We start from the raw sequence: 26,672 nt of genomic DNA, 5'->3' as shown, positions 1-26,672 counted from the left end.
AGTTTTCAAAAGGAAAGTGCTGCGTACCATCTATGGTGGGGTGCAGATGGCGGATGGTACGTGGAGGATGCGAATGAACCATGAGTTGCATGAGCTGCTGGGAGAACCATCCATCGTTCACACCGCGAAAATCGGACGACTGCGGTGGTCCGGGCACGTAGCCAGAATGTCGGACAGTAACCCGGTGAAAATGGTTCTCGACAACGATCCGACGGGCACAAGAAGGCGAGGTGCGCAGCGGGCAAGGTGGATCGATAAGGTGGAAGATGACTTACGGACCCTCCGTAGACTGCGTGGTTGGCGACGGGTAGCCATGGACCGAGCCGAATGGAGAAGACTCTTATATACCGCACAGGCCACTTCGGCCTTAGTCTGAATAAATGAAATGAATGCTACGAAAAATATTGCTATATAATTTGCTGCTTTCACGTTACTTTATTCAATATATTTTTTAGATTTTTCTAATATTCCACAAAGTTGTCCGTCGCGATAAAAACATTAATCTTCCGAAGACAGTTTCGTTTTATTTTCAATATTGACGTAGTTTTTGACGATTTTAGATTAAAAATGAGCATTTCGATATTAACTGTATACATTTAGGGGCAAACTCGGGCATAAATAAATTAATGAATTAACCAAGTTTTCCAGGAGTTGAGTTCAATTGGTCTACCAGGTCAACAACGCCTGGAATCAAACCGATAGTAACCCAGCGTATCCATATAAGTTTTTAGAGCCCTTGTGAATGCTTCGGCATTCAAATAAGTCCAACGCATATGTTCTAGGGGTTTCCAGTTGTCCGGGAGTTGAGTTCAATCGATCTGCCAGGTCAACTACGCCTGACCTCAAACTGATAGCAACCTAACGTGTCTAGTCTATGTAAGTCAATAGAGTCCTTGTGAATTCTCTATTTTTAATATAACTCCAATGCAGATTTTATAGGTTTTTAGTATATATCGATTGGTTATTTTACTTATTTGAACAGAAAATCATTTGTTACGTTTCTAGAGATTTGCATGGACATGCTTGGTTGCAAACGGTTTGATACCAGCCATAATTTACCTGTGCCTCCTTGACCTGGTAAATCAATTGATCTCGACTCTCGAATAATTAGGAAGACCACTGAACTTATTTCAATAGTTAGGCTCTTGCAAGGGACTTTCATGGACACGCTGGGATTCTATCATTTTAATACCAGGCGTAGTTGACCTGGTAGACCAATTGTACTCAACTCCCGAACAATTTAGGAACCCTAGAATATTTGCGTATGACTTATTTAAATGGTGAAGCATTCACAAGGACTCTAAAGGATTGCTATCGGTTTGAATTCAGGCGTAGTTAACCTGGTAGATAAAGTGAACTCAACTTCCGAACTTATTTGAATGGTGAAGCATTCACAGGGGTTCTAGGAATCTATCTTGACACAGTGGGTTGCTATCGGTTCAATCCCAAGCGTAGTTGACCTTGTCGATCAATTAAACTCAACCTCCGGATAACTTGGAGACGCTAGAACATCTGCGTTAAACTTATTTGAATGCTGAAGCATTCACAAGAGCTCTCAGGATCTATATAGAAACGCTGGGTTGCTATCGATTTGATGCATAGTTGACCTAGTAGACCAATTGAACTTTTAGCACAAACAATTTAGAGACCCTAGAACATCTGCGTTCGATTTATTTGAATGCTGAAGCATCCACAACGGCTGTAAGGACTTATATGAACACGTTGGGTTGCTATCGGTTCAATGTCAGGCGTAGTTGACCTGGTAGATCAATTGAACTCAACTCCCTGACAATTTGGAAACCCTAGAAAACCTTTGCCTTTGGACTTATTTGAATGGTGAAACATTCGTAAGGACTCTGCAGACTTTTACAGACATGTTGGATAACTGTAGATGTAAATAAAATTTTCATTAATTTAGAGCAACTTCACCACAATCTTCCGTAGGTATTGGAGGCCTTTTGATAGTTCTTGCTACATTATTTGCACAAATCTCTTACAATTGAATTATATTGAAGAGTCCTATTCATACGGGCTGATAAACGAAGCAAATATGACAAAAGATATATAATTGCCTAAAACTGCATTTTATTGCCACATCGTTTTCAGAACCATAAAAAGAGGGCATTTAAGGAGAGGAGCGTTTGCATGTACCGTGGACTCCCGGTAATATGACCGTTTTTAATCTGAACACTTTTTAATTTGAACCCCGTTCGTTTGAACATTGTCTGCAGCCAATACGTCAAATTAAAATGGTTCAAACTTCATTTAGCACGTGGAATCGAGAAAAGAAAAATGGATCATCGTGAAATGGAATTCAAATTATCGGTCCACGGTAAATAAAAGCATTGGCGTAACTAGCCTCGATGCCTAGGAGAGCTATAGCCCCTCCATCTATTGTCTGTGTTCTGAACTTTTCTTCAAAAATTCTCGAACATCTTACCACTCTTATTCTTCGCTAACTGACCTTTCCCGTCAAAAATTGCATCCTGTTTTATTGTTTCAGCCGATTCCTTGGCTTATTTAACCCTTTTCAGACCCACATTTTTCTAAGCGGTATTACGCAGTAAAATTGATATGTTTCATTTGTTTTCATCATTTATAATGGAGAACTGACAAAACAAGCTGAAATTTTTTTTTTCGGTATATGCTAGATCATCCAAACTGTCCTTGAGTCCGGGACATGCGATCTACAGTTACAATGCGAGCTTTTTTCATCACTTAAGCTTGGATATGTATTCAACCATGTCCATAACATATTCTTAAAGATCAAAATTCATGGTCGTATGGTTTTGAGATATCCTGGGTCATCCAAACTGTCCTTTAGTACAGAACTTACGAACTACCTACAGCCACGAAACTGGATTTTTTCGCCACTAGAAGCTTGGATATGTATTAAACCATGTCCATAACATACTCCAGAGGACCATGAGACATGGTAAGATGGTTTTGGGATATCCCGGGTCATCCAAACCGTTCTTGAGTTCAGAACTTGCGATCTACAGCCACCACTCTAGCTTTTTCGTCGCTTCAAGCTTGGATCAGTGTTGCCACTTATTTTTCGAACCTTACCTTCATTTTCAGGCGTAAAAATCTTTTTCACCTTTATTTGTTAGCAAAAAATCTTGAAAAAAATCTTTATGTAGGGGGAAAGACGGCTTTGGCAGGTTTTGTTCTATTATTGGCAGGAGGTTTTTGTCGACCAAATTTTATGAAATTTGGCCACAATATTCTTTGATATGCAAAGTATGTTTAGGCTAAATTTGAGCCTAGTACGTCATATAAAAAACCCCCTGCCAATAATAGAACAAAACCTGCCAAAGCCGTCATTCCCCCTACTTAAGGCTGAAGCGCATAACATCGTTCGTCATTTTGCCCGTCAAATTTGAAATTTTCCCGTGGATAAACTGTCAAATTCGACGAGTTGATAGGCGAACTTGTCTTTGTGCTCCAGGCTTAAACTTGAATAGGTGCTTAATAGCTGAAATATTCACTTTTTTCAAAATATACAAATGTTTTTAAATCTGTTGGGTTTTTTAGAAGCAGGTAGATATTTGTAATGAGAGTATATTTTGAAACGAGGTATTTTTGTACCATCCCATTTATTGCAAATCAAGGTGATCAAAAGTTATAAACCTTTCAGGTTTGTAGTGTGGATATTTTGACTTTTTGCATTTTGAATTGAATTGCAACGTTAAAGCCATCTTGACAATTCCTTTCTTTTTAACATAACATTTTTTAACGCAAAATAGCATTAATCGTGCTGGTATACCGTACATATCAGTTCAATCAAAGGTAATTGCCTATTTCCGGGGATTAAACCACCCGACTTGGACGTTAATTTACAATGTTATGAAAACTCATATGTGAATATGTACGTTATGTGGAAGATATTGATTTGGAAAATGTATTGGAGGTAACCACTTTCCCTTCGATGGGTCATGGGTTCGAGTCCCATCGAAGGGAAAGTGGTTACCTCCAATACATTTTCCAAATCAATATCTTCCACATAACGTACATATTCACATATGAGTTTTCATAATACCGTACATATATTCAGTCGGTTACTAACCAAAGTCTTAATAAAGTTATTCGGCCAAAACAGCCTTTTGGCAGCTGCTGCCGAATGAGAGATGAGATAGAAATGTTGATGAACTTTCTTAATAATGGAAATACCAGCTTTCCTTCTCGCCGTTTACCGCCCAGCGATGTCTCGCAACTTTTCGTCGTATCGGCTTGCTCTTCGATCTGATTAGTTTTGCAAAGATTTGCAATCCTGAGCTCCCGCAAAAGTTTGGAATCTTCTTCAGGATCGAACTGAGACTGGTAATGTTCTCCAAATTCTTTGGATCGATGAGTCAAGCTGTCCTAAGAACGGGATCATTCAAGAGTTTGATTGTTTGCTTCACCAGCTCCACATAGAAATTACATGCGAGAGAATAGAAAGTTACCTTCAGCGGTTAATCAAGAGTTCCTGCCAGATTATCTGCCGCTAGCCCTACGTAGGTCTTCTTTTCTCGTGAAGATGTTGTTCAAAGTTTTGTAAGCCATTTGTCTATGATATTTTAAAGAAATTCATCTTTCTAGATGTTGGAAAGGATAATCAGATAAAGCGATTTAATTTCACTGTACATGTTCGTATACTCAGGGCTTTCCGATTGGAAAATACGATTGACTTTATTAACAAGCAGTAGGTCATACCGAGTAGAAGAAAATAGCTGAATAATATCAAATGTTGATAACATAGTAAAATGAGATATGAACATGATTGATATAAGAGACTAGTTTATTTGGGGACGCTGTAGCGCCCGTGGCAAGTGTTTTTTTTTTCAACATAAACGATTAATTAATTCATGCATTAAAAAAAATCAAAATTTTCAACTTCTGTTGTCTGTGATTTTTTTCATCAAATGCTGTGTCTGGTTGTCTAAGGTTGTAACTGGTTTTGTTTTCTGCATCTGATACAAAAAGAATTGAAGTGTCAAATATTTTATTTTTTTTGTGAGAATTTCATCGTGTGCTGCGTCTGGTTGGCTAGTCACCGGACAGACAAGTTCGAATAGAACGTAAAGTACATGATAAGCTTTGAAAAACGATCAACATTCCGTTTGACTACTGAGTCAAGCGATAGCCATCTGGTAGCTGACGGATTTTACTGAGTGAAAACTGCCTTATCGGTCATGATATCGGATTAAAGTATCGGCCAAAAATGAGAAAAAAAAACAGAACACTAAATTTCAAAATGCACAAAAATCTTGAAAAATCTTATTTCTTCAAAAAAATCTTTAATCTATATAAAGATATCTTTATCAAAAAATATTAAAAAATCTTTATAAATAAGATAAATCTTTATATGTGGCAACACTGGCTTGGATATATATTCAACTATATCCATAATATATTTGTGAAGATCAAGAGACATTGTTAGATGATTTTGGGATATCCTGGGTCAACCAAACTATCCTTGAAGTCAGAACTTGAGATCTACAACCACTACTCTAACTTTTTTCTTCGCTTAAAGCTTGGATATGTACTCAACTATGTCCATAACATGTTCTAGAAGACCAGAAAACAAGATAAGATTGTTTGGGTTATCCAAACCGTCCTCCAGTTCAGAACTTGCGATCTACGGCCCCCACTTTAGCTTTTTTCGTTGTTTTAAGCTTGGATAAGTATTTTTTCGTTGCCCCAAGCTTAGATATGTATTCAACCATATTCATGCAGATCACGAGACATAGTTGGATGGTTTTGAGATATCCTGGGTTATGCAAACTTTCCGTGAGTTTTGAACTTGCGATTTACAGCTACGACACTAGCTTTTCTCGTCACTAGAAACTTGTATATGTACTCAAGCATGACCATAACATATTTCAGGAGACCAAGAGACATGGTAAGTTGGTTTTTTGACATGCTGGGTTATCCAAGCCATTCTTGAGTTCAGAACTTGCGATTTACAGTCATCACTCTAACTTTTTTCGTCGCTTTAAGTTTTGATATGTATTCATCCATATCTATAATCCATTGCAATCCGTCCTTGAGTTCAGAACATGTGATCTACAGACAGCAGTACATTTTCCAGCTAACCGTAAGCATTTAAAAATTCCGTACGTACGACTATAACGCTGTCACAGTGCAAACATGCTTTATGCTGGCTTATAGAGCCTGGCTTATATAGTTTTATATTGCCGAAAAATATAGTTCTAATGGTTACTTCTGGTTTCCGTCACTCAAAGCTAAAATATATCGGCACCAACATTTCAAATTTTTCCAAAGTTACTATATGTATGTGATACAGTTGAGTATACCAGCACTAACATTTCAAAAGATGGTTTTGCAGTTGTGGATCTCAAAGACAGTTTGTATTGCCCAGAATATCTCAAAACTATTTTACGATATCCGTTGACCTCCCGAGAAGTGTAATGGATAAAATGGAATTCATATTGAAGCTTTGAATAACGAAAAGAACGTCTAAACAACTGTAGATCTGAAGTCCCGAACTTTGAGTACCGAGCTTCTAAGCTTGAGTACCGAGCTTCTAAGCAGCTGTTTAGCTCAAGTTACGAACTCAATGACATTTTGGATTGCCCAGAATATCTCATAACTATCTCACCATATCCGTTAGGTCAACGTTAGGCCGAGAGGTGTAATGGATATATTTTAACGGATATTGAAGTTTTGAGTACCGAAAAAAACTTCTAAGCAGCTGTAGAACTCAAGTTCCGAACTAAAGGATAGTTTGGATTGCCCAGAATTATATATAAAATTATCTTACGATATCCGTTGACCTCCCGGGAGGTGTAATGGATATAATTGAACGGATATTGAAGTTTTGAGTACCGAGAAGAGCTTCTATGCAGGACCTCAAGTCCCGAACTCAATGACATTTTGGATTCCCCAGAATATTTCATAACTATCTTACCATATCCGTTGACCTTCCGAGAGGTGTAATGGATATAATTAAGCGGATATTAAAGCTTTGAGAAAAGAGCTTCTAAGCAGCTTTGGACTTAACTTCCGAACTCAAGGATAGTTCGGATTTCCCAGAATATCTCATAACTATCTTACCATACCCGTTGACCTCCCAGGAGTTGTAATGGATGTATTTGAATGAATATTGAAGCTTTGAGTACCGAAAAGAGCTTCAGCTGCTTGTAGATATCAAGTTCCAAACTTAATGACAGTTTGGATTGCCCACAATATCTTAAAACTCTCTTACAATACCCGTTGACCTCCCAGGAGGTGTAATGGATATAATTGAACGAATAGTGAAGCTTTGAGTGCCAAGAAGAGCTTCTACGCAGCTGTAGAGTTCAAATCCCGAACTCAATGCCATTTTGGATTGCCCAGAATATCTCATAACTATCTTACCATATCCATTGACCTCCCGGGAGGTGTGATGGGTATAATTGAAGGAATATTGAAGCTTTGAGTACCGAGAAGAGCTTCTAAGCAACTGTAGATCTCAAATCCTGAACTCAAGGACATTTTGGATTGCCCAGGATATCTCAAAACTATCCTACGATATCCTTTGTTCTCCTGGGAGGTTTAATGGATATAATTGAATGCATATTGAAGTTTTCAGTACTGAAAATCCATTTTCCTGCAGCTGTATTTTCAAGTCCTATACTCAAGGAATGTTTGGATGGCCTAGGACGTCCAAGGAACTTAAAAAATAGTTAATTGTAGATCACAGTAACTCTACGGAGACGTTGGAATAAAAATGTTATTTTGAAACAATACAATCCACTGCAAATACACCTAAAATATTCTCCTTCGTAACTTCACCGTGTTCATGACATTCTAGGTTGTCGTAAGGCCTTAAACGCCCATGTCTGATATTTTTTCCTGGTAGAGGAGTTTATTTCAAGCAGTTTTGCTTAAGAGAGTGTTCCCTTTTATCCATCGTACGATTTTATACATCCATTTTTCTGTTGGGGCCATATATGACCCCGTGGGCCTGAAAGGGTTAAGGTTAACTTTTCCAAAGAACCCATATTTTTTGAAGCATTTAACTATTTAAAAAACTTAAAACAAAAACCGAAATACGTGAGAACCGGTCTGAAAAATTACCCGGTTTTCCTTCAAAATCGGGCACATGTTAGGCCAATCTTGAAAAACAGCACATTTTTGATTTTTTGTTTTTATTTTCTTGGTGAACGAAACGCTCTTTTATACTAATACGCTCTTTACCAATTTAAAATAGTCTTGGTTATTTGATATAAGAAATCTAGGAAAATATACGCCCTTTTCAAACGTTGTTCCACATTAATGTTAGATTATGCTAAATTGCTTCCAAAACAAAGTTTTATACGTTTAAAATGTGTCGTTAGTTGATGATCGGCTGATGAACCTATATTTGGCGCTGTAGGCATAAAACACGCTGTGAAATTTTCACTCAATATGGGCATGAAAAAAATTTTGTTAGAAAAACTTGTTTTCCTCAAACATGTCATAGGAACATTATTCCCAGAAAAGTTAGATAATTGAAATACCAATCTTTAGAAATTTTTTTATCAATTTCTGAGATTTTTTGTAATATCGATTTTAATTTTCAAAACATTTTTTTTTCAGTGTAGAAATCCTCTTTTTATTTTTTTTGATATTTTTGCAAAAAAATACTTCAGGGAATTTCACGACAGTCCGCCATACAACACTTTTTTGTAGGTCTTGTGATTTTAGAGTTACATCGATTTAAAAAAAAATAATGAAAATAAATTACACACTTAATCACGAATTTCTTGTTAGGCCCTCATCAAATCTTGACAATTTTTGAAAACACTAAGTATGCAGAGTGGCTTAGAAATACCATATCTTTATACCCACCAGGTTTCATTCGGTTCTGAGATAATACTGTCAACCGCTGGTCGAGTTGGCGGAGATTCGTGACGAATTCCACTAGTAACGGAGTTATAGCTATAGTTTCAGTAGCTTAGACTAAATGATAACAAAATTCCAATCATTTAGTTTAAGTTACTGCAACTAGAGCTCTAACTCCGGTAATAGTTGAATTCTAATAATGAACCACTAGGCAAAGTTGTAGAAAAACTTTCGCACTAGAAGTCCACCATACAACCTATTTTGAAATTTAGTCTCTGGAATGTGTATTGACAAACTACTTAATGATCGAGCGCAAATTACTGAATGATCGTTAATATCCTTGAATTCGGCAATTGGTTGTTTTTGAAGGCGGCTTATTAGGCCTGCGCAAACTTCCTGTCTCGTCGGAGGGCCTTCATGTCAGGGCTGTTTAGCGTCCCATCTAACACCAGGCCTTGGCTTGTGCGATTTGAGCGGCACACGATCGCTTTGGCGGAACCCTCTTCCGAATACATGCAGCTTATTATAGAGGTTTAAGTTAAGTTTAGTTTAGTTTAAGTCCACTAGGTTAACCCCACCACATCCTAGGCAGGCGCCACAACTCTCAGATGGCCTGGGGAGGGGTCGTCAAGCCCTTGAACATAGTCCCTGCTGCCCACCCTTTCGTTCTACATTAAAGTATAAAAACAACAAGGCCAGTAAATGTTAATTTTGATAGTTAGTGGCCTTGTTTTTTCTATGTTCTTTGCAACGTCGGGTATATGGGTCGAAGTCGACGGAACGATTGGTTCGACGAAGAGTGCAGACAGATTCTGGAGAAGAAGGACGCAGCGCGGGCGGTCGCGCTGCAGCAAGGTACCCGGCAGAACGTTTAACGTTATAGACGGAAGCGGAGACAGCAGACCCGCCTTTTTCAGGAGAAGAAACGCCGCCTGGAAGAAGCGGAGTGCGAGGAGATGGAACAGCTGTGCCGTTCTCAAGAAACACGCAAGTTCTATCAGACGCTTAACGCATCCCGCAAAGGCTTCGTGCCGCGAGCCGAAATGTGCCGGGATAAGGATGGGAGCATCTTGACGGACGAACGTGTGGTGATCGAAAGGTGGAAGCAGCACTACGAGGAACATTTGAATGGCGCTGAGAGTACAGGCAGCGAAAGTCAAGGCAGCGGAGGAGATGACTACGCCCCCACCTTGAGGGAAGTTTAGGATGCCATCCAACAGCTAAAGAGCAATAAAGCAGCTGGTAATGATGGTATCGGAGCTGAGCTCATCAAGATGGCCCCGGAAAAGCTGGCCACCTGCCTGCACAAACTGATAGTCAGAATCTGGGAAACCAAACAGCTACCCGAGGAGTGGAAGGAAGGGGTTATATGCCCCATCTACAAGAAAGGCGACAAGTTGGAGTGTGAGATCTTTCGAGCGATCACCATCCTTAATGCCACCTACAAAGTGATATCCCAGATCATCTTCCGTCGTCTGTCACCATTAGTGAATGAGTTCGTGGGAAGTTATCAAGCCGGCTTCTTTGACGGCCGCTGGACAACGGTCCAGGTCCCAACGCACCATCTGTTCGTTGATTTCAAGGCGACATACGACAGTATAGACCGCGTAGAGCTGTGGAAAATTATGGACGAGAACAGCTTCCCTGGAAAGCTTACCAGACTGATCAAAGCAACGGTGGATGGTGTGCAAAACTGGATTGAAGATTTCGGGCGAACACTCCAGTTCGTTCGAATCGCGCCGGGGACTAAGACAAGGTGATGGACTTTCGTGCCTGTTGGTCAACAATTGCGCTTGAAGGTGTCATGCGGAGAGCCGGGTGTAACAGCCGGGGTACGATTTTCAACAGATCCAGTCAATTTATTTGTTTCGCGGATGACATGGACATTGTCGGCCTAACATTTGCAAAGGTGGCAGAACTGTACACCCGCCTGAAACGGAAAGCGCATCATCTGTGGTAGTCGAGCCTACTACGGGCTCCAGAAGAAACTGCGGTCGAAAAAGATTCGCTACCGCACCAAATGTGTCATGTACAAGACGCTAATAAGACCGGTTGTCCTCTACGGACATGAAACATGGACAATGCTCGAGGAGGACTTGCAAGCACTCGGAGTATTCGAGAGACGGGTGCTTAGGACCATCTTTGGTGGTGTGCAAGAAGACGGTGTGTGGCGGCGAAGAATGAACCATGAGCTCGCCCAACTCTACGGCGAACCCAGTAGTCAGAAGGTAGCCAAAGCCGGAAGGGTACGATGGGCAGGTCATCTTGCAAGAATGCCGGACAGCAACCCTGCTAAGATGGTGGTCGCTTCTGATCCGGCAGGTATGAGACGGCGTGGAGCGCAGCGAGCGAGATGGGCAGACCAGGTGCAAAACGACTTGGCGAGCGTGGGGCGTATCCGAGGATGGAGAGATGCGGCCTCGAACCGTGTATTGTGGCGTCAAATTGTTGATTCAGTGTTATCTGTTTAGATGCAAACTAAATAAATGAATGAATAAATGTGAAATAACTGAACTATCTTCCTAAAGTGCAATTTTGACCTTTCTTATGTGCTTTTCTTGTTACAATTTATAAAATACGGCAAAGGCACCATCACCGCTAGGTGGATTATTCTGGATTTTTCATGAATTAATTTGAGTACTGCCATCAAAACTTTCATATTGGTCTGTTTATTGCAATACTTATTCAAATTAATTCATTAAAAAATGTTACTTAGGTCCTTTGAAAAAATAAGCTAGTTTTGATTGTTTTTGTTTTTTGAGCTAGTGATTGTTTTCATTATCTACTTTAATATACGAGAGGGGTATGCTACCTCACTGCAAGGGAATCTGTGTCAAAAGGTCGAAGGTCAAAAAGTCGAAGGTCAAAAGGTCGAAGGACAAAAGGTCGAAAGGACAAAAGGTCGAAGGGTCAAAAGGTCGAAAGGACAAAACGTCGAATGGACAGAAGGTCGAAGGTTCAAAAGGTCGAATATGTGTCATAACGTGAAAGAACAAAAAGACATGAAATGTGATGGGAGTTGTGAGTGAGATGCAAGATGGAAGTAGTGAGCATAGATAGAGTATGAGAAGTGAGAAGTGAAAAGTGAAAAGTGAGAAGTGTGTTGTGGAAAGGAAATAAAAGAAGTACAAAATGGCAAGTGGAAAATGTAATGTGAGAACTAAGGAACGTAGAAGTAAGAAGTGAGAGGTAAATAAGAAGTGAAAAGGAAAAAAGAAGAAAGGAAGAAACATATATAGTAGGAAAACGAAAGGAAGAAAGAAAAAGAATAAAAGAGACACAAAGAACAAAGAAAGAAAGAAAAAGGAAGATGGAAGAAGGAAAAAAGAAGGAAGAAAAAAGGAAAATAGAAGAAGGAGGGAATAAGAAGGAGAGAAGACACAATGAAGCAAAACAAAAGAAAGAAAGAGGATGAAATAGGAAGTAGTAACAGGAAAAGAGAAAAAAGATGGAAGAAATGAGGAAGAAAGAAGAAAGAAACAAGGAAGAAAGAAGAAATAAAGAAGAAAGATGGAAGAAATAAGAAATAAAGAAGAGATAAAAAAGGAAGAAAGAAGAAAAAAAGAAGGAAGGAAGAAGGATGTTAGAAGGAAGAAAGAAGAAAAGAAGGAAGAAAGAAAAACAAAGTTGAAAGAAAAACAGGAAACAAGAAGGAAGAAGAAAGAAAGAAGGGAGAAAGAAGGAAGAAAGAGAGAAGAAAGAGAGAAAAAAGAAGGAAGAAAGGAGAAAAAAATAAGAAAGAGCGTAGGAAGAAAGAAGGAAAAAAGAAAGGAAAAAGAAGGTGGAAAGAAAGAATAAAGACGGAAGAAAGAAAGAAGAAAAAAGGAAGGAAGGAAGAACGAAGAAAAAAAGAAGAAAGAAGAAAAAAAGGAAGGAAGGAAGAGAAAAGAAAGAAGGAAAAAGAGTAGGAAAAAAAGAAAGAAGAAAAACGGAAGAAAGGAAGAAAAACAGGAAACAAAAAGAAAGAAAAAAAAGGGGGAGGAGAGAAAAAAGAAAGAGAGAAGAAATAAGGAAGAAAGGAGGAAAAAAGAAGAAAGCAAGTAGGAAGAAAGAAGGGAAAATGAAGGAAGATATAAGGAAGAAAAAAGGTAGAAAGAAGGAAGAAAGATGAAGGAAGGAACGAAGATAGAAGTTAAAAATAAAGAAGATGAAATATGGAAAGAAGAAGGAAGAAAGGAGTAAGAAAGAAGGAAGGAAACATATGAAGTAAGTAGGAAAAAGGAAGAAGAGAATAGAAGGAAAAAGGAAGAAGGAAGAAGAAACAAGAAAGAAGGGATAAAAAAGACCTTTCGTCCTTTCAACCTTTTGTCCTTCGACCTTTTGACGTACTTTTTTATTTCGACCTTTTGTCCCTTCGACCCTTCGACCTTTTGTCCTTTCGACCTTTTGTCCTTCGACCTTTTGACCTTCGACCTTTTGTCCTACAACTCTGCAAGGTAGATTATCCTAGTTTTTAGTGCCGCTATCAAAATAAATAAATTAGGACTTATCCAGCTTTCCACGCTAGCCATAATGGCGGCTGCTATAATTAAATCTGACAGTAACTGCTTCCGACGCTGAACTGTTTTCGACGCTCGGTGTAACTCAGCAACCACATTGTTTGTTTATTATGAAATCACCTGTCATAAGACGAGTTAAACAATCCCATTGAATTCCACCACTTAATTGTATCCTGACAGATACGTATTTCGACCTCAACAGTAAGGCCGTCTTCAGTGTCTTGTACTTGACTCGACTTGAAGAAAATGATCGCAGCTTACACTATTTATACTATGCGTAGGTATAATAATTTATCTAGGTACTTATTTTACTACGGTGCTTATTTCTACTCGCTTGATGCGCTTAATGCTTAGGTATAAACTTGAAGAGCCAGGAGCTACCATTTCCTTGATCTTTATTCAACAACCGCGTTTGTACCTGTCGGTAGATTTCCAAGCTCTCAGCAACATCAAGTTTCCACGGAGAAGAGACATTTCTTAAAATTTTAATGTTTGATGTCGTAATTGAATGATTTTCCTGATATACATGTTCAGCTACCTTAGACCTGAACTCATAATTTAATCCCTTATCAGTTTCCCTCTTAGCCTTACTTACTTCTGCAATATGTTCTTTGAACCTTACATCTAACGATCTTTTTGTTTGACCTACATATACTTTATCACACTGTGAACAATTAATTTGATAAACCCCGGCCTTATTTAACATTTCTACTCTATCCTTTGTGGAGCCCAACAGTGTCTTCAGTTGAATGCTTCTGCTGGAGAATACTAAATCGATGCCGAATTTCCTCAGTCGATGGCGTAGCTGGTGGGTGATGTGTCGATCATAGGGGACCGATACCCTCTTCAGCGGTTCATCGATCGGTGTTAGTGTTGTCAGTTCGTTTTTCCGTAGGTTCCTCTGCTTCTTGTTGATGATTGCTTGTATTGTTCTTTCCTTGTATCCATTGATCCTCGCTGTTTCCAAGATGTGTTGTAGCTCCTTCGTTTTTCCTTCTTCGTTCAGGGGGATCGTCTGCATCCTGTGGATCATATGATGAAAAGCTGCCATACTGCTGATGAAAAGCTGCTGATACGAATGATTTGATGTGTATGGGATGACTCTCATGGTGTTGGTGGGCTTCCTATAGATTTCGAAATCTAATGTTGCATTTGTTCCCTTGATAACCAGTAGATCCAAGAAAGGTAGTTTACCTTACTTTTCCTCCTCGTGGGTGAATTTGATGTCTTTATGCACGTTGTTTATCGCTTCCAAAATCCTGGGTAGATCTTTCCGGTTGATGATGCTGAAAATGTCGTCCACGTATCTCCACCACTTCTCGGGTAGTACTCCTTGTTCCTCTAGGTTGTCCTCCAAATTCGCCATGAATAATTCGCACAAAAACGGTGATAGCGGATTTCCATAGGTGCACCCTTCGTTTGTTTGTAGAAGCTTCCACGGAATGTAAAGTAGTTCTCATTCATGCATAATCTTGCAAGCTTGAGATACATCTTTACCTTTCCTCGCCATGTTGTATCCGTCCGTTGTCCTAGTAGCCAATCCTCCAAAAGGTTCAGAGCATCCTTCACTGGAACGCTTGGGAACAATGCCGCTACGTCGAATGATACCATGATGTCCTCTTCTCTGATGTTTCCTGATTCCAATATCCTCTTGGTGAACTCCTGGGTGTTTACAACTGATCTGCTGGGGAACGGCTTCGGCATACTCTGGAACTCCTTGACTAACCACTTGGCAAAGTTTTGTGTAGGGGATCCCACTGATGAAACTATTTCTCGCATCTCTGTACCTGGCTTATGTATCTTTGGTAGTCCTTTGATCCTTGGCTTGGCATAGTGTCCCTTGATTGACAACTTCAACAAATCCGATTCCGCCCTCCTACTGATAGATTTTGGGATGTGAGCTCCCATCTTAATCCTATGGCTGACAGGAGTCAGCCTCTCCTTTTGGCACTTCTTAAGGAAGGCCACGTCCTTAAGAATACCTGCGATCCTCCTCTTCAAATCTATAAAAGTACTACGCTCGTTCCGCTTGGATGCCATTTTGATAAGAAAATTATTTTGAGCTTTTTAGTGGAATGTTTTCACCTGTCATAAGACGAGTTAAACAATCCCATTGAATTCCACCACTTAATTGTATCCTGACAGATACGTATTTCGACCTCAACAGTAAGGCCGTCTTCAGTGTCTTGTACTTGACTCGACTTGAAGAAAATGATCGCAGCTTACACTATTTATACTATGCGTAGGTATAATAATTTATCTAGGTACTTATTTTACTACGGTGCTTATTTCTACTCGCTTGATGCGCTTAATGCTTAGGTATAAACTTGAAGAGCCAGGAGCTACCATTTCCTTGATCTTTATTCAACAACCGCGTTTGTACCTGTCGGTAGATTTCCAAGCTCTCAGCAACATCAAGTTTCCACGGAGAAGAGACATTTCTTAAAATTTTAATGTTTGATGTCGTAATTGAATGATTTTCCTGATATACATGTTCAGCTACCTTAGACCTGAACTCATAATTTAACCCTATATCAGTTTCCCTCTTAGCCTTACTTACTTCTGCAATATGTTCTTTGAACCTTACATCTAACGATCTTTTTGTTTGACCTACATATACTTTATCACACTGTGAACAATTAATTTGATAAACCCCGGCCTTATTTAACATTTCTACTCTATCCTTTGTGGAGCCCAACAGTGTCTTCAGTTGATTGCTTCTGCTGGAGAATACTAAATCGATGCCGAATTTCCTCAGTCGATGGCGTAGCTGGTGGGTGATGTGTCGATCATAGGGGACCGATACCCTCTTCAGCGGTTCATCGATCGGTGTTAGTGTTGTCAGTTCGTTTTTCCGTATTATTATGAAATATTTATTGACTCGAAGTTAATAGATATTTTTGCAGAAACTTGCATCAAGTTTTCAACAATTAAAAAACTGATCCAAATTTACAAATATAATACACTTTCTTATGTTCTAGGTCGAATTCCTATTCCAGGCAACAACAATTTAGTATGCGCCTGGATATGAAGTTTTGTTACATGATGGTTTCCAACCAACACACGTGTGAAGTGAATGCAGCTTTCAGAGTCGAAAAGAAGTTACAAGCTGCATGTTTTGTATCCTTCGAAGTTTGTTTTCATATAATTCAATCAGCATCAATGCGCTAGAAATGCACAGTTGAATGAAGACGAATACTAGCTATTTTCTCTGTGATTGTATAGGAAAAGCCCCATATATTGGGGAATTTTCTTTACAGCTTAGAGAGTGACAAATCCTGGTCCTGTTTCGTTTTTTTGTAAATATTTTATTTCAACATAACAAACTTAACGAAATGATAAAAGCTTCAAGGATTTCAGAGATATGCGCCTAATTCAGGGATTTTCTGTTGAGAAATATTTGCGTGAAAATACTGGGTAGGTTTATTTTCCCTTGGCTTGATTGGTTCCTTGGCGTTCCTTGGTGAGGGGAAGGAAAAAACGTTTTTTCACCAGTGAGTTTTTTTTTCAGCTAATGTCAAAAAGTACAGTGACCGATTGGTTTTTATACACCGCCAAGCTGCCATCACCGAGCGTGGAAAGCTGGATACCATCGGTCTAGGACTATTAGCTATTCGCTGCAGCTCTAGCACGTTTTCCTTTCACGATGATGCGCAAACCTATAAATTCAGAGCAGTTTTTTTTCAACATTCCAACGGTTATAGTTGTCGATCACAGTATCGGCGAATTATGATGCGCACAGAGCAGAATAATCGTAAATTAACGGAGGAATGATATCCATATGCGACACAACCAATTATAATAAAGCAATACGTATTATTGAGCTTGACTCAGAACACAGATACTACTCGCTTGATACGCAATGCAATGAATAAATTTTTTGTCACTTGTATTTGATATTACTGAGTATTTTCTATTGTATCACCATGGACATCGTGTTTCTACTGTATTAATTTTCTGAGGCCCAATTGAGACGAATAGAAGATTGTGGATGAAATATCTGAAAAACAACTTCGTTGAGACCACAACTTACATCTTTAAAGTGTAGATGTTTGTCCAATTAAAATCGAAATACTACGAAACTAGTCAAATCTGATTTGAGGAAAATTTTCGCTGCATTCAGATGTGTCTTGTTTGGGAATCATCATCATAAACCTTCATATCAATAGTACATAGAGGGGTCTCAAAGCACGTACTGGAATTGCTGTCTCCCGGAAGAATTGCTGCGACCTAAAATATAAAACTCCGTATTATATTAGGGATAAGAAGAATGTATTTTGAGACATTAAAAGCTTGTTACAAAAGAAATCAATTTGGTTCGAGTTGCTCCATTTTTCATAACAATAAATAAACAACGTGAAAACAGTTGCTAAGATACGACCACCGTCGGAAAAAGTTCAGCGTCGGAAATAATTTAGCGTCGGAAGCAGTTACTGTCAGATTTATTTATAGCAGCCGCCATTATGGCGAAAGTGGAAAGCTGGATTTTCTTTTTGCCTTTCTCGTACAACTAAGTTGTACCGAAAGGCTATCATTTCACTCCAAAATCGAACTTTTGATAGAAGTCCCGGAGACCCATAGTGTTATATACCATTCGACTCAGCTCGATGAGCTGAACAAATGTCTGTCTGTCCGTGTGTGCGTGTGTGTGTATGTGTGTGCGTGTGTGTGTGCACAAAATGCCATAAAAAACATTAGCCAAATTTTCACATAGAAACTCTTAATCGATTTTTTTGCAACAAGTTGCATCCGACAGAGACTAAAACGCTGTTGATCACTATTGAATTTCATAATAATTGCAAATTGCAAAAAATAGATAATATTAAAATAGTGATGACTATGTCAGTCACATAGAACAATAATGAGTTATGAAAAATGCCTTGCATCTATGAATATTTTATCCGTGGCTTCCCATTAAGAGTTTCATCGTACTATAAAGATGCTCGTGTTGCACGCATTTAGGCGTAAGTATGCTCTTCGTTCAGTTTCATAGTACTATGTTCATAGTACTAAATTGTTCGAAAGTCAAAATTCGAACATAGGAAATTCGAGAAACTTTTGGCAGCGTCATCTGTCGTCTACTAGTGTAAATTTTCTATCATAACATTAGACGGTGTAACTGTTTTGCCTTTCTTGTACATCATCGAGGTGTAAGCGTAAAGGCTACATTTATTACCTTTTTACGCGAGAAAGGCGCCATCACCGCTAGGTGGATTAATCTGGGTTTTTTATTGTCTTTATTAATAAGGTTTTCGGCCCTAGACCGGTTCACCTCATAAACTTATTTTCTTCAAAACTGGGCCATTATCATTAATTATTCTTAATTCTAATTTCTTCGCTAGTACTAAGGTTGTTTGTCTAGCTTTCCATTGGTATATGTACATATATACAAATGAAGACATAATTAGTGTCCCCCAGAAGTAGTACTGGGAGGTAGTTCCTGGGGGAAACGATGGCGGAGCCCAAGGGAGTTTAGTCGGTATTACCGGTACGGTCGAGTCCGACACTCCAGTACACTTCCGTGTGGTAGTTTGGCAACTACAATGCACGTGTGCTGGGTTAGTGTGTAAATGCATTCTCCCTTGTTAAAAAAAAGAAAAAGACATAATTAGTGCCAAAGTTATGGAAAAAAACACTGTCCATAAGGATAAATCGTTCGTATATTTTCTATAATAATCAACTTGTTTTCAAAATAAACTTGATATGGTGACAGGAAATGTCAATAGAAACATAAGTAAGTAGGTATCTACTGCAATTTTAAAACTGTTTTACCGAAACGTACTTCTGTATGCTAGATAATAAACAGCCATATTGTACGTCAGGTTGTGAAGATTGTTTTGTTTTGCCAACTAAATCAAATTGACCTTTGAAGGAGTCTTATAAAAATTCATCAACTGAAATGTCTGTCGAAAAAACCCTTACCCTTAGATGGACAATGTCATGGAATTAGCAACCTGCGTTGAAAAGAAAAATCTTTATCTACTCTGCGCTTCGAACCGCAGACCTCTTTGTCGTATCCCAAAGAAGTCCGCCGATGCGAGCGTTGCAAAAGTCGTCAATAAACTGAAAGTATGGTTTTTTCAAACAAAATCAACACTCGAAACCTCGCGTCGTCACCCATAGCAACCCTCGTTGCCATACCAAACTGCAGCAAGGTGATTTTGCAACATAACAATTCTAAACCGTACTAGACTGTAGGGTACATTGGTGACTTGCAATTCATGTAGAAGTAGTGTAATAATTGTATAATTAATGTTGATATATTTATATCTAGAGCGATGAAATCTTTTTGAATTGGATAACAGCTACTGAATACTACATCCTTCTCCTTCTGTACTCCATAAATCTTGAAATATATGATTTTTTTAATCAAATTTCGTTCCATTGGAATAGATAAAACATCAGTGCGATATCAACTAATGGTTCCTTGACATCAAACACCGAGATTTATTAGATATATAGATTTATTCAAACACGTTAACCTCCAAATCAGTTTCCAAATCGTCATCAAATCCAATATTCAATCAGTACCCCATCAAAAGATTTTTTGTCAGGCCATGCTTAAGCTCAACCTTCAAAACTACGACACGCATCCAAAATCAAAATAAGGTTAAATTTAATACACAATTCATTTTAGTTTTTCTCTAGTTGCTTATTTATGTCACAACTTCTAAATCTGGTCTTAGATTCCAATATATCAATCCAATTCCAATTTCCAAACCAAATTCCATGCTCCCCACTTAAACTTTAAAATCAATAAATAAAATGATCTCGTAATTCCCAACAGTAGATTCATTTTGCAAAAACATGGAATAAGTTTCTCACAAATCTCATATCTTAATTCACTCATTGACTCATTCATATAATCTCCCAATGATCTCCAATCTACAAGTTCAAATTTATAATCTGAACGATAGATTAATAGCATATACAATATAGCGATTTCTAGGTTTGTATTCCAGTCTCTCTGAACTCAATATCCACTTGCTGTTTCCTATTACAGTCCCAAAATTCTATATGAATCCCTTTATTTGAATATAGATTTCAAATTAATTATTTCCAATGTTGTGTCCATTTTTCACAGTTCACATTGTTATTATCTTCGAGCCGAAATGAGTTCATTTACTCTTTTTTTAACAAGATTCAAAATCTTACACACTCCAGAAAATGTTGCTATCGCACGGCCCGGTCATCTGCTTACTACAGAAACTTTTGTTCTTCACCTCGGAGACCTGCTCGCTCCGGAATCATTTTTATTAAGAAAAATTGAACCATCAGAGTCCTGCTCGCTCCGGAAACTTTTTTTTGTGCAAACCTCGGAGTCCTGCTCGCTCCGGAAACTTTTTTTTTTTTTTAAGCCTCGGAGACCTGCTCGCTCCGGAATAATTTTTAGCTTAATAAAAATTGCACCCTCGAAGTCCTGCTCGCTCCGGAAACTTTTTTTTTCGCACATTGGTGACTTGCAATTCATGTAGAAGTAGTGTAATAATTGTATAATTAATGTTGATATATTTATATCTAGAGCGATGAAATCTTTTTGAATTGGATAACAGCTACTGAATACTACACTCTTGATCTGTAGGCAGTGACACTACTACATAGCCCACGCTAGAGCTATACTAGTGGGTTGAGCATACTGGATGACATTGCTCATAAATCATAGGCAACTTTGATCTAGTATGGGGGGAATGGTCTTGCTTGAATATTTTATTCAAATGTTGAGTATTTCATGACAACTGCATTTTTACATGCCGAAGATTATTTTTCAGAATAAAGTGATGTACGGACGAAACTCCCACAACACTCGAAAGAAATAAACGGAAAAAATAAATTGGGCACATTGAAAATTTTGCTACCCCCTTTTCTAGTTTTTAGGCAAATTTTTCAGCTAAATCTACTAAAAAGTCATAGAATAAACACTCTAAACATCCTAGTATAATTGACAAAGTGGTAGATAATAGTTTAAGGTGAAGGTGGGTTGAGTACCAAAACAAAGCTTTGAAAGTATTGGTACAATAAAAACTGTCATATACTGTAGTAGTATTGGTATCGTATTTATAAAAAAACAAAGAATATTAGTAGGGTGGTTCAAAAAACGACCCAGCACCACCACGCTCACTCGATTCCGTCCCATGCTCCGAGTGTCCTCCAAAAACCGATTTGAACAAAAACTGGTTGAGCGCAAGCCGGTTCAAGTTTGTATGAAAACTAGTATGGGAAACTAAACCTTTTATTACACTGGCTACAGTGCCTCCCCTCCAAACGCTGGCGAAAAGAGAACCCACATAGCTGAAAGCAACATTCCTGAGACTTCACTGAACGAAAACCGCACCGCAGGAAAGATCCATTGATTACGTAACGCAAAAATAGCATTTTATACCCCACTCACCCCCACGTCACACTTTTTGTATGAAGCATTTGCCCCTTGCGCGATTGTGTAGACTAGACTAGAAGTATCTGCCCCTGGTGCGATAGATATCACAGACAAATTCTGGGTATTTTGTTGAATTGCACGTTTCACTGATGCCTTCTGAGAAGCCTAATGATCATGATAAATTGGAAAAGACAGAATCACCGTCTTCGACCAGAGGTCGCACAGACTGAACACTTAACATCTAGCATGAGACAACGGACAAGGACATTTACAAATTAAAGATTCGCAACCTCGCTTAAAATCGACTCCCAACTATTGGAACGACCATTCTATATGGATTGTCTATGGAGCTGAAGCTCTTGAATATTTCATCCAGTCATATGGTCTCCCCCCTCGCCATCGCCCAATGACGAAGTGCCAGAATCAGAATAATGTGAAATTCAACCTCGCCATATCAACTGTCATACAAACCTGAAATGACCTGTACACGGTAAGCCTTTAATCAAACCAGCCCAAACCATCGGATAACACCTAAATTATAAATCATAATCGACTGAGCGTGGCGGAGCAAAATTATTTTTTGAACCACCCTGTTTATTAGTTTGCTGCTGCCGGTGCCGTTGTTTACATTCGCTCCGTGATCAGTTTTTAATCGTTTTTTGCGGGCAAAAATAGCAGTTTATATTAAGTTTTCGGTTTGAACAAGTGACTGATTTCGAAAATTGATGTTCAATTTGCATTCCATCAACATTTCGGGGTGTTCATGTGCGGAGAAGTGAGTAAAAACTTGATATTTTCAGTGCCCTTTGAGAAGAAGTGAAGTGCAGTGATGAACCCACCAAATCGCGAACGGCTAATAAATTGGCACGAAACTGATAATTTATGATATTATTCGAGCCGAAATACATAGGACTCTTTGGATAAACATGTTCATTATCACGGGAAGTGAATAAATATGCTGCGAACAGGTTAGTAATTTGAATATTAAACTTTTGTTCGATGCTGTTCGAATCATTAGAATGCTGGTGGGAGAGGGGTGCGGGAGGTGTGGGGTTGACCCGTGGAAGGTCCGGTGCCATCTTGACTGCCATCGTGGTACTCTTCCAACTATGTCCTTAAAGAAGCTATAAACGACTAATGTTTCTATTATGTGGAGTAAAATTGGTGCATTCAGACGACATTTCTATGAGAAAGTCTGAAAAATAAGCAAATCTCATTTGATGCACCTCTAAATTTCCATGGATTTGGCTGAAAATTGGTCAGGAGACTCCATTCAAGATACTCATTTAAATAGAGGGGTGGCACTTTGAATCTGGAACATTTTTGAAAATGGTGAACAGGTCTTATGGACATGCAACAGAATATACATATAACATGATTGCTCCAAGCAAAATGGGTATTTTGGACTTAATTAGATCTAATATGGTCTGAAATACCGTAACCACTTATAATTTTGTGTTATTCCTAGTTCTAAAACAAAAATCAATTCCTATCAAAAAGTGCGAGGGTATGGTGCTCTCATGGTAGACTCTTTTTAATAAAGTGTGTTGCATATAAATCAGTTGCAAAGTGAAATGTTTAAACAATTAGACTGAAATAATCTTGATTTATCGAACTAAATTAATGCATGAGCTGTTAATGCATGAAACAAAACTTTCCGAATGCCCTTCCAAAATTAGAGTATAAATCGTACCTGATAAGTTTTGTAATACTTGGCATTTCCAACTCCGTTGCCATTGTGCCGAGAATATTGCAGCTTGACATTTTCCGCTGCCATGTTAGCTACCAAATCTGGTACTGTCCTTAGGGATTGATTGAAGTAGTTGCCGTTACTCATGGTGATGGTCAGATCTAAAATGGTAGGAAGTCCATTGGTTTGGAAAACATGCATTGATAACAAGAACAATGATTTCCGGACTAACCTTTTGTACGTTATGTGATCGGTAACGTTTAACAATCGATGTGAAAATTACACCGCACAAGTAGCACATCTAATAACACTAATTGAAATGTAAAACTAGTAAGATTCACAGTTTTAAAATATAAATGGTTGTAATTATCAAATAAATTGTATGAACAATAAAATGAAACACTCGTTACTATAATTATCTGATACACATAAACTAGGCTTCTGTTGAACGTGTGACTGCATGCGAAGCAATGGCTGTTACGCACAATAGACACAATTCTGGACTACAAAATATTGATCTCACTGGAATTGAGCTGAACTCTCGCCTGTAATGATCCTCTCCAGATCAGAGTAGCGAATTCGATGCATCCATTCCTGGAATAGCTGAACTGTATCATAAATTACAAACAATCGGTTTCGATCGTCGCATGCCTGTCAGTTATCCTTATTGACCACTGAGCACTGTCTCGAAGTTGAGTGCGCGCGCGTTCGGGAATGAGCAAATTGTAGCGCCCATAAATAAGACAATATCAGCCGACATACAACTCTGTATTTTGGATCTCAACGATTCGGGAACGCAACGGTATGTTTCGGTGCAAAAGAAGACGTTCTCAACCTTACTATTACGGCTCTTATTTGTTTGAAATCGATTAATAAAGCTAACTGCTCAATCGGGTTGATCTTCTCGAGATAATTGATTATTACTATCGAGAATGAGAATGAGTAAGCCAAATATACAATATTATTAAATCTACAAATTCATTCTTTTCCCCTACACAACATCGACATTCTTAAATATGTTCTCCTGACTTTTGGATATGTTTTCTCTTTGGGTGCGTATACCTAATCAGTATATTGAAATTTCACCGTTGCCATTAAATGAACCTATTTAAATCACCTAAAGTAATAATTCTAATATTTTAAACGAATACCAAGATCTTATTTGTTATTTGTTTGTCGAAGAGTTTCAAAAAAAATAAGCATTCAAATCGTAAACAATCTTAACAATTAAGTATATAAACGATTTGTTCAATTCCTTCAATGTCTTAGCTACTGTCCGCTACTGCTCGAAAATTTGCGAACTGCTGCGATAGGGTAAACTCTCATCCCTACAAGGCAACCAAAGCGATTTGCCGTTTCCATAACTCCATGCTTGAAATTATTAATTAAAAATCAAAATTATTTAAATAGCGCCATGCTTTGTGTGGCGAGTTATTATTTTCTCCCTTCACCCTTGCCATGCGATACAATTCATGCCCAGTTCGTACGCTCGTTCCACGCAGGGAGACGACCCAATCCCATCAGCGATCAACTTGTCTTCATCGTTATAGTCACGAACGGCGCAAATCACGTGCATTATAAATTCCTTTATTGTTCCATTCGATCGACATTCCTCGGCGGTCGCTCCTGAGAGAACCCAACGCAGTGTGTCCCATCATCAAGCAGCAGAAGTGGGACCTCATCGGGAGATCCTTCCAATAATGCAGTCGACTGCGAGTGCTTTATCCCCCTGTGATTTGGATTCTTCGCGTCCGTTGCCACTTTTGGTCAGTTATGAATTAATTATGAGTTTAATAATTTTACTGAATCACGACCGAATCGAAGTCCGTGTCGTCGGTGCGTGGAAAAATAAATTGTCACTTGTTGGTTTTTATTCCCAGGTCCCGATGTTGGAACTGACGCATACAGGAACGGATAGGCACCCGAGAAACTTTACAATCCCCAGGAATTTCGCATTTTGTTTCCCAGAATGTCTACCCAAACGACGATAGTGAAATGATGAGCGATGAAGTTCGAATTGTGATTGATGATCTTGTCATGGGCATTAGTTATGGCACGGTTTTGAGACGAACATTTCAATTTATGAACTACACATAAATTGGGAAATAACATTTGTGGCAATGCTACAATGGTAAAGAAGCAATTGCAAGCCGCGTGGAACCATAGGAGATCGATGCCAACGGTTCTCAACGTTTCTGCCACTCTCGTACAATACAACCGAAAGACTATTCTTTTATCTTTAATCCAAAATCAAACTTTTTGTAGAAGGTTCGGATACCCATTGTGTTGTATACCAATACTTATTCTGAGATTGCATCATTTGATTACAATCTTGCATTAATTACGCGTGCTACTAAAGTTTGCCATTATTTTCGACAAATGCACAGATTGCATTAAGTCAACCGCAGGCAATTGCATTAAATTCCCGGTCACGAGAAAATTATAACTGGTTATGTGTTTGTGTTTACATTGAATCTAGTTTCACACTCCTATCAAGCAATAAAATGCTGTAAACTTTGACAATCAAAACAAAAAAATGAAGAAAGAAGGCTTTGTCGACAGGCAGAGAAAGACTATCATAATCTACGTTGTTTTGGATGTGAATTATTATATCGACGGTTTCGTGCAGTACAGGCACAACTTGAAATTTGAAAACGTTCAGAAACGATAAAGAGTGGAGTTGGCACCATGCAAATTTGTGTCCTTTTTCGTCGTCAAGAATCGGGAAGCATCGGGTCAAGGTTTGGGAGGGAGCTCTCGATACTACACATCAAATTTAATGAATACTGTCGTCAAGCAACAAGTAAATTTTTATCAAGAAAAAGCAATCGACGTAGGCCACATAGGCGCCACAACCCCGTGAAACAAGCACTAGTTCTTGAAGCCACCGTTTGTTGGTGTGGCGCTAGTGCTGTTCTTGAAATTTAAAGCTCCGTTCATATTGTACCGTATATTTCGCGCGGGTATTTAATTATGTTTCGCAAAATGATTTTCGATCGTGAAAATTTAAATTTCGGTAACTTAAGTTATATTGTTCTGTTTTCTTCATTTATCCAGCATTTTACGTGCGGTAATAGCTGCCACAATATAATTATCATCAAAATCAGCCGAAATTATCACCGAAAAAAAAAACAATAAATTAATTTCAATAGCCGCCACAATTTACATGATCTGGTAAGGTGCAATCTATTTGACTTTTGTCTTGTGTCGTTTGTCATCGCAGCGATCATCATCATCCTCATGAATTTATCATTATTGGCGAATAAAGGTTGCATGAAGAAGAGGAAGTCTAAGG

The 26,672-nt window shown here is 38.6% G+C and overlaps 1 protein-coding gene across 2 annotated transcripts in view; it reads right to left on the bottom strand.

The window, feature by feature from the left end:
* Nucleotides 1–23,830, bottom strand: part of LOC134212454 (meiosis regulator and mRNA stability factor 1-like) — a 54,573-nt gene extending 30,743 nt beyond the window's left edge. The window contains exons 1-2 of one of the 2 annotated variants that reach the window (XM_062690342.1): nucleotides 23,610–23,830; nucleotides 23,381–23,538 (exon numbers count right to left, since the gene is read on the bottom strand). In XM_062690342.1, the coding sequence (XP_062546326.1) occupies nucleotides 23,381–23,524 (144 nt within the window). In that variant the 5' untranslated portion in view covers nucleotides 23,525–23,538; nucleotides 23,610–23,830. The remainder of the gene's footprint in view (nucleotides 1–23,380; nucleotides 23,539–23,609) is intronic. The other variant, XM_062690341.1, reaches the window with a different exon arrangement.
* Nucleotides 23,831–26,672: the final 2,842 nt, after the last annotated feature.

This window comes from Armigeres subalbatus, chromosome 2 (assembly GCF_024139115.2).
Source record: "Armigeres subalbatus isolate Guangzhou_Male chromosome 2, GZ_Asu_2, whole genome shotgun sequence".
Lineage (NCBI taxonomy): Eukaryota > Metazoa > Arthropoda > Insecta > Diptera > Culicidae > Armigeres > Armigeres subalbatus.
Note: the sequence above shows the minus strand (reverse complement) of the source record. Positions and strands in the feature narration are given on the sequence as shown.